The sequence below is a fragment of the Crocodylus porosus genome, unplaced genomic scaffold (assembly GCF_001723895.1).
Source record: "Crocodylus porosus isolate Cpor-Errol unplaced genomic scaffold, CroPor_comp1, whole genome shotgun sequence".
NCBI lineage: Eukaryota > Metazoa > Chordata > Crocodylia > Crocodylidae > Crocodylus > Crocodylus porosus.
Genome location: NW_017728939.1, coordinates 8,667,128 through 8,674,943, shown reverse-complemented (window position 1 = coordinate 8,674,943; position 7,816 = coordinate 8,667,128). Strand labels below are relative to the sequence as shown.

General features: G+C 66.6%; 1 protein-coding gene across 2 annotated transcripts in view; it reads right to left on the bottom strand.

Moving 5' to 3' along the window:
- Positions 1-405: 405 nt before the first annotated feature.
- Positions 406-7,816, bottom strand: part of KIAA1522 (KIAA1522 ortholog) — a 24,286-nt gene continuing 16,875 nt past the window's right edge. For both annotated transcript variants that reach the window (XM_019547824.1, XM_019547825.1), the window contains exons 2-6: positions 4,975-5,130; positions 4,167-4,222; positions 3,285-3,405; positions 2,407-2,523; positions 406-2,171 (exon numbers count right to left, since the gene is read on the bottom strand). In XM_019547824.1, coding sequence (XP_019403369.1) covers positions 481-2,171; positions 2,407-2,523; positions 3,285-3,405; positions 4,167-4,222; positions 4,975-5,130 — 2,141 coding nt within the window. In that variant the 3' untranslated portion in view covers positions 406-480. The remainder of the gene's footprint in view (positions 2,172-2,406; positions 2,524-3,284; positions 3,406-4,166; positions 4,223-4,974; positions 5,131-7,816) is intronic.

Genomic DNA, 7,816 nt, shown 5'->3' with positions numbered 1-7,816 from the left:
GGCTGGCTAGGCTGGGAGCCCGGCGGGGCAGCAGGGCCAGGTGTCGAGGCAGGAGGCAACTCCGTGGTGGGAGACGGCAGTGCTGCCCCAGTCGACGTGCCCTCCTGCTGGATCCTGGAGGACACCGTGGCCAAGAAGGGGAGCGAAGTTGCCCCTGGGCTGCCCTGCAGGGGTGCCGCTTTTGTGCCAGGTGGCTGCTCCGTGGCCGCGGGCTCCAGCCGGGCTTCTGCAGCATCAGCGACAGGGAGGTGCTCCGGCGGGGCCAGGGCGGAGAAACAGGCTTCGTCTGGTGGGGGGAAGTCTGCCATGGACAGGTCCTGCTCATCCAGGGCTGGTGGGGGTGGCGGGGGCCACAGAGCGTCCGGCAGGGTCTCCGGGGCAGTCTCTGAGCGGGGTCCCTCTGGGCTCGATTCAGCCTTTTTCGTCGGCGGTGGCGGAGGATGGTAGGAAGGGGGTGGAGACGGAGGGGGTGACTTGGTGTCAGGCTTGGGGAGTGCCGAGGGCACCTGCTCTGCTGCCCTCGAGGCCTGCGGCCCCCGTGGGAGGGGAGAAGAGGTGGTGGGGCTGGCGAAGGGAGCTGCCTGCTGGGGCTGGGCCAGCGGGGGGCGGCGGGGCCGTCTCGGCGGGGGCTGGGTCCGAGGCCGAGGAGGACAGGGACGTCAGGGACGAGGACATGGACAGCGCGGGAGACTTGAGGGAGCAGACCCGCTCCGGCTTCTTTGGCTGCGGCCGCCTGGCGCTGGGGGAGGCGGCGTGAGGGCTGAGCCCCTTGCTGGGGAGCGTGGGGGTGCCGCTCTGGCTCGAGTACCCACTGGAGGGGGACATGGTGCGGTCAAAGCCGTCAGGGGAGCTGCGCTTCGGCACGGCCTGCGACTCCCTCAGCGCCAGGACCGTGCCTTCCCCCCTGCCCCGCGGCCTCTCCCCCAGCACCGGGCTGCACCGCGAGATGTCAGGCGAGCTGGCGTCGGCCGAGTAGGCCAGGCTGTCGGAGCGGAGGCTGCTGGTCTCACTCAGCGAGGACGGGGAGAAGACCTCGTCCTCGCCGGCGAGGCTCCGGCTGCCCAGGCGCGGCGTCCAGGGTGCGCCACTCTCGTGCTGAGGCCTGCGCTCTGGCTTGGGTGGCAAGCCCAGCACCTTCTGCTCCCTGCCAGCCGCCTCCTTGGCTTGGGCCTTCTGGAGCAGGGAGTGGGTCCTGCGGGGCGGTGCCGGGGGTTTCTTCATCTTCCTGAGGGATACGCTGCGCACCGAGGAGCGGTCGCTCCGCAGGCTGGCGGTGTCCGAGCCGTCCGCCACGCTGCTGGCGCTGTGGGCGGGGGAGGCCCGGCCACTGCTGCCCCCAGCGCGGCGCGGCCCCGCCACCAGGAGGCCCCGGGAGGCGGGCACAGGGGTGGGCTCCGACCTGGCACCGGCGCGCTTCGCGGCGCTGCTGACGCCGAGCTGATCCGTGTCCAACTTGCCCGCTGGCTCTGCCTCGCCGTGCGGCCCAGCCTCCACCTTCCTGCTGCCAGAACCGCCGTGGGAGGAGATGGTGGAGCTGTTGGACACGATGGTCTCCGTGGACTGGGAGTGGCTCCAGTTGTCGCTGGAGGAGGAGGGCTCCCGGCTGCGGCAGCTGCTCTCGGAGAAGCGGGTGAGGGAGCGGACCGAGGCAGGGCTGGAGGCCAGGCTGCAGCGGCTCAGCGTCCGCACGCTGGTGCGCGTCAGGGCGACGACATCCACCATGGGGGGCAGGATGGCGTTGGGGATGATCTTGGACAGGTAGGTGCCTTGCGGAGAGATGGACATGACGGGGCGCAGCAGCTCGGGGGACCCGGCGTGGGTGGTCATTCCTGGCACCGCCAGCGACTTCGGCCTCACCAGGGGGGACAGCTTGGCTGCCGTCTTCCTCCCCAGCAGCGTGTCATCGTAGTACATCCGCTCGATGTGCTTCTGCAGGGCCGCCTCCGCCTCCGCCTCTTCCAGTGCCCGCAGGGACACGTGGGCACCGCCTTCGGGTGCCGGCCGCTCTTGAAGCTTCCCGTCGACAGTTGGGATGCGGATGGCCTCGCCGCCATTCACCAGGACCTGGGGGGCCGCGCCCAGGGGACTGCTGCCCCGACCCACCTGCCCGAGGCCGTCCCGGGGGGCGATGCTGCTGGGACGCACCTTTGGCTCGTGGCCATTCCTCAGACCTGAGGGGAAGGAAGGAGCAAAGCCCCTATGCGGTGATACAGATACAGAGGGGCAGGCAGAGCCAGTGGGCTGGGCAGGGCTCAGCTCTTGCCCCCGCAGAGGCTGCGCTGCTACCGGGGGGTGGCAGAGCCTCACCTGCAGCCCGGGGCTGGGTTCTCCGCGGGGAGGGAGCTTCGTCCCCTCGGGGAGGGAGCTGCTCCAGGCAGGGCGGCCCATTCCCCTGCCCCCACTTACCGAGCTCCTTCTGGACGTGGTGGGGGATGCCCAGCACGGTCGTCCTCCTCTCCTTCCTTCTCTTCCCGGCCTTCTCCGAGGACTTTGGAAAGGAGTCATGAGGCCGGAAGGTGGAACCTGGAATGCAACCAGAGGCAAATAAGGTCCCGAGCGTGTGAGCGGCGACAAGCCAGGCACGGTCCACCCAGGACAGACGTCACCCTCCCCCCTGCCGTGGCGCTGGCCTTGCACCATCCTGGCTCCTGCCTGGGGGCAGAGGCCAGCCGGATGCGGGGCAGAGAGGGCCCACGAGGCTTGGAGGGCTGCGTGCTCTGACTCTTTCTTTCTGTCCTTGTTTATCTATTGGATTCCCAGTTTTCCTGCCATGAACCAAAGACCCACCCCGTAGGTGGGGGGCAGGGGCGACAGGACTAGGGTCCGAGTGACTCTGAGAGTACCACACGAAACAACAGAGATGGGAGCAGGGCCAAGGGGCTGAAGAAAGGGGTAGGGGGAGGCACTGACAGTGCCCATGGCTCCTCCAAGGTACCCGAGATAAGGGTCCAGAGTTAGGCCCCTTAGCCACAGGGCACCTCAGATTGGTTGACCCTCCTACTGGTGCCGTGGATGGCCTGCTTTGCTAAGAAAGCTGGGGGAAGCAAGCGAGGTCTCCTGACCTAATGGGGAGAGATGGAGACAAAGCCTGGCAAGGCATGACTACGGTCCCCCCGGGCCCTCCTGCAACGGGTGCAGTCCTAAAGCCAGCGGCAGCCTCTGTCCCCACTGGAATCCCTCTACTCCTCTGTGGCCCCGAGCCCCCATCCCCACCTGTCCGGCCCACAGCCCTCAGCTGGCCCGTGCTGCCAGATCAACCCCACTCTCCTGCCCAGCCACGGTACCTTTCCGCTGGATCATCTCGGAGCGGACAGAGAGGGCATCCTCCGAGGCGCTGTCTGTCATGCATGACTGTGTCTGGCTGCAGAACGAGAGCTCATCGTCGTCCATGGACATGTGGGAAGACTGCCGGGGGGAATGTGGGTTCAGAGGGGGCCTGGGCTGGAGCAGGTGATGCCCCGGCAAGCAGCCTCCATGCCCCTTGCTCCTAGATGGGCCCCTCATCTCCTGGAAATCAGCTCACAGGGGGGCATTCCCCCACAGCCAAGCGAGCCGGGTCGGCCCTCGCAAGCAGACAGACCCCTCTCTCTGCGAAGCTGGACAGGAGAGTCCAGACGGGAGCTAGGGACTGTCCAGAGGGAGCAGCCCTGTCCTCCCCTGACAGGTCGCCAGAGGGCACCACTCGCTGCACAGCTGGGCCAGACTGGCGCAACGTGGAGTCCAGACCCCCCTCGCAGCCCAGCCACAGTTCCTGCATGGCCTGGAGACGATCCAGGCACTGGGGACCCCAGTCCCAGGCGGGTGCCCGTGTGCACGCCAGCCTCTCACCAGCAACATCAGCCCTGCAACCCTGCTCTCCCAGGGCCGTTCAGGCTCAAACAAACCATACCGCTAAACCGTGCAGTGCCGAGAAGCCCCCGCCAGGCCCCTCTCTCAGCGCCTGGCCGTCCACCTCGGCTCCGAGCCCCCGCACTTCCTTCCCAGGGCTGCTACCCTCAGCCAGCCACTCATTCAGGCCCCACCCCGCTGCTGAGACCTCTGTCAGCGCCTGCCCACGGGACTCCCAGGCCTGCACAGCCACGGGGAGGACAGCGTCCAGGCGGCTCGCTGCCCAGGGCTGCCTGCACCCCCATGCTGGGGCATGACCACCCCGAGTATCCACTTACCTGGATGCTGTTGGTGTCTCCATGGTCCCAAGTGCCTTTGGTCTGCTTCTGTTTTTCTAGAAAAGCAACAAAAGGCAAAAATCCTTTAGGGGAGTGGCTGTGAGAGGCCGCCTAGGCTGGAGCAGGGCAGCGCTCAGCAGAGCAGAGCTGGGGGCAGCAGCCAGCCACCCTGCGTGCCACAGCTGGCAGGTGTCCTTTGCAAAATGATCTGTGAGCCCTCAGGGATGCTGTCCCCTGGGATCGATATGCCCTCCCCCAGTGCTGCCTGTGTCTGCCGGCCCCCAGGCACTGGACTCTGACCACCACAGCAAGAGCTCACCCACACGGCCCCTGAACGCGGCCCCTGCGCCGTCCTACCCGCCCACAGCCGGGTCTGGAAGGGGGAGAGGTTGCTGCATGGCTGCAGGCTGGTGGCACTTCCACACCAGACTCAGCAAGGGAAGTGGGGGGGGTGTAAGCGGCTCTGCCTGTCACCTGCTCCACATCACCACCAGCCTGCCAGCCCCTTGGGACACTTCCCCTGGATGCAGGGGCAGGAGGCCCTATCTGTTCCAGCCCCCTGTGCGGTGGGCCAGCTTGTGGAGCCCCTACTCCCACCCGCCACCTCCCCAGAGAGCAGGGAGGGGGCACAAAGCAAGAAACCACTGCAGGGCAGCACGGGGCAGAGGCTGCTCACAGGCTGCGGGGGAGAGGGTACAACGAGGCAGCGATGCCCCTGCAAAGAAAAGGCCTCGACAGGCAGGGAGGGAGCTGTGCAGAGCGCTGCAGGATGCGGATGGGCAAGGAGGTTCCCTGCTGTGCCACAGACCTTGATGCTGCAGCGACTTGAGCCCTGCCTGAGCCTGGTTGTGAAGCTCCTCCAAGTGCGGTGGGCGGCTGCTGGGGAAGAAGACGTTGTCGGGGCCCTCGTTCCTCGTCCGGTACTGCACGCTCAGCCGCTTGTCGTTCTCAGCCTTGGCAGCCCCTGGGAAAAACAGGGAGAGTCAGCCCAGCTGCACCCCCGTGCCCAGCACCCCACAGCGAGGGGCAGCTCCAGCCTGAGGCCCCACTCAAGGCTCATCTGCACGGCTCCTCTCCCTGCTCCCGCCGGCTTGGGATGGGGAGAGGCCTGGTACCCTCTGGCCACCCAAGCCTCAATGCAACACTGAACTGCTCTTGGCGCCAGCACGTGGTCCCGCTGGAGACCGTGGGAATTTCCCTTGGCTGGCCGGTACTCGGCTGGGGGGGCACCACGGGGCTAGGCAAGGGGGCAGGGAGCGAGGGGCTTGGACAGGAGCCAGTCTGCAACCGGGGACAGCAGAGGCCACAAGGATCTTGCGGAGAGGCAGCAGCTGGAGCCCGGGTGCCCGCTCCCCCACCACGGGGTACTGCGCTCCGCACGCTCTACACCCGTCCTGCCCCTGCCAGCCTGAGATGCCCACGACTCCTGCTGCACATGGGTGCAGCCCTGCACACTCCTGGCACCCAGCTGCAGCCACCCGATCGCATCGGGCTGCATCATCTCGCGCCCCAGGGACATGGGGAACACGGCCCAGGGGAGAAGCAGTGCGTTGCCTGCTTGGCGCCTACAACGGAGTAGGAAATGAAGTCCCCACTCCACTCCCCCAGCCCTGGGTGAAGGCCCACTGTCCCTCTGGGCTGTGCAGACCTTACAAGCCCAGCTGAACTCAGCACAGCGGGAGGTGGCAGACTGCCTCTTGGTCTGGGAGGCAGCCTTGGGAGCAGCCCCTGTGAGCTCCCCCTCCCAGGGGGGCTGCGCCCAGAGCCCGAGGCAGGGAGCCCAGAAATCCAGCCCAGGCACCTCCTGCTTCTGCCCCATGACCAGAGCCAAAGAGAGGGCAGGGAGCTGGGTCCTGTTACCCAATGCCCTGCACCTGCAGCAACTGCAGGCAAACCCTGGCCTGGACTCCTGGTCCTGCCCGCAGCCGCGCCAGGGCAATGCCCCCGCCCCCCCCCCCAACTCCCTTCCTCCCTGCTCCAGGCGGGGGTCGGCTCAGATGCCGCGTGGCCTGGGTCAGAGCAGAAAACGTGCACCAGGCTGGCAGGGTGGGGCAGGGGCAAGCCTGAACAGGGCTGAGTATGTATGTGGGGAGGCAGGATTCCCCAGGACTGAGCACGCGTGTGCAAACAGGGAGGGGTGAAGGATCCTGCCCAACCCGTGCAAACTGCGCGTTTAAACACACACGCTGCAAGAAGAATCAGATCAGGAGCAAGGAGAGGCCTCCCTGCCCGACGCCCTCCCCCTGCTCCAGCATCCCCGACCCGTTCCCTGCAGGCCCATCTCCCACGGGCACGGCTCAGGAGGCCGCTGGGCAGGACGCAGGCGCTAGCTGGGCGTGTGCAGGGCTCCCGCCTGGCCGTATCCATTACATGGGCGCCTTTCACAGGCGGCTCCGCTTGCAGCCCGCGCTGGCCAGGGTGACCCACCCTCTTCCCCCGAGCCACGGGGCCGGCTCGGCTCCACTTGGAAGCAGATCCTGTGCCTTTAAACGTGAATGCACTGAACAAGCGAGAGCTCCCCAGGGTGTATCGCATGACTGATACCAGAACGATCTGTGCACCTTGCACACCACCCAATCGCCGCTTAAAGGGACAGGCCCCACCCGCCAAGGCCAGCAGGCAGTGAGGCCTGGGTGCCAGCCTCCCCCCAGACAGCTGGAGCTGCAGGAGCAGGGGGACAAAGCCAAAGGGCGTGGAGGGCACCCCACGCCTTTAAGCCCGTCCCTAGTAACAGCAGCCCCGAGCCCAGGTGCCCAGGACCCCAGCGATAAACAGCAGAGCTCTCCCTGATCACCGTGCCACACAGGCCAGTTCAGGCTCCCAGCTCCCCTCCATGCCATGGGGCAGGCTCAGCCTGGAGCAAGCTAGCAGCACAGGGCAGGAACACCAGGCACCTTTGGGTGGCATCAAAGCCGTGTGTCATGGGCCCTACAGGGCTGGGGACAGAGGGAGATTTTCCTGGCAGCAGCAGGAGCCTGAGGATAGATGCCGGCTCTGTCCCTGCTGCCTCTGGGTAGGTCTGCGGGGATCAGGGTGGGAGGCCAAACTCCACACACTGGTTACAAGACGACTCTCCCACATCACAGATGGGGAAACTGAGGCTCAGCAGGAAGTGACTCGCTGGCATCAGTGTGTCCATGCAGGGGAGGGCCCAGTCCCCTGCGCTGGCTGCTGCATGCTAACCCTGGTTGGCTCGGAGATGTTGTAGCAGCACAACCACGCCAGCGCAAGGGGCACTGTACAGCAGTGCGAGCCCCAGGGTGGGTGCAATGAGCTGGGCTAACATAGCTCCATCCCCTGGCAGCCCTCCCCATACGTTCCCCCAGCTTGTTCAGCCTCGGACAAGCAGAGCTGCACCCCCACCACGGAGCTCGTCTTGCATCGCCTGAAGGCTGTGCCAGGACAGCTAAAGTGGCTCAGCGCGTGTGCAGACGAGGCCCCGGGTATCCCTGCTGGACCCCGGCTGCCATCCCTCCTCCCCACCGACCAGCTGCGAGGAAGAAGCAGGGCCCTAAGGGTGCCATAGGCAGGCCTCTATCAGCCCCTCCAGGGCCTGGGAGTTGACAGAGGAGGAAAAGAGTTGATGTCAACACCAGCAGCTGGGAGCAATGAGTGATCAGGCCGGGGGGCCTGGCTGGCACCCACACTCA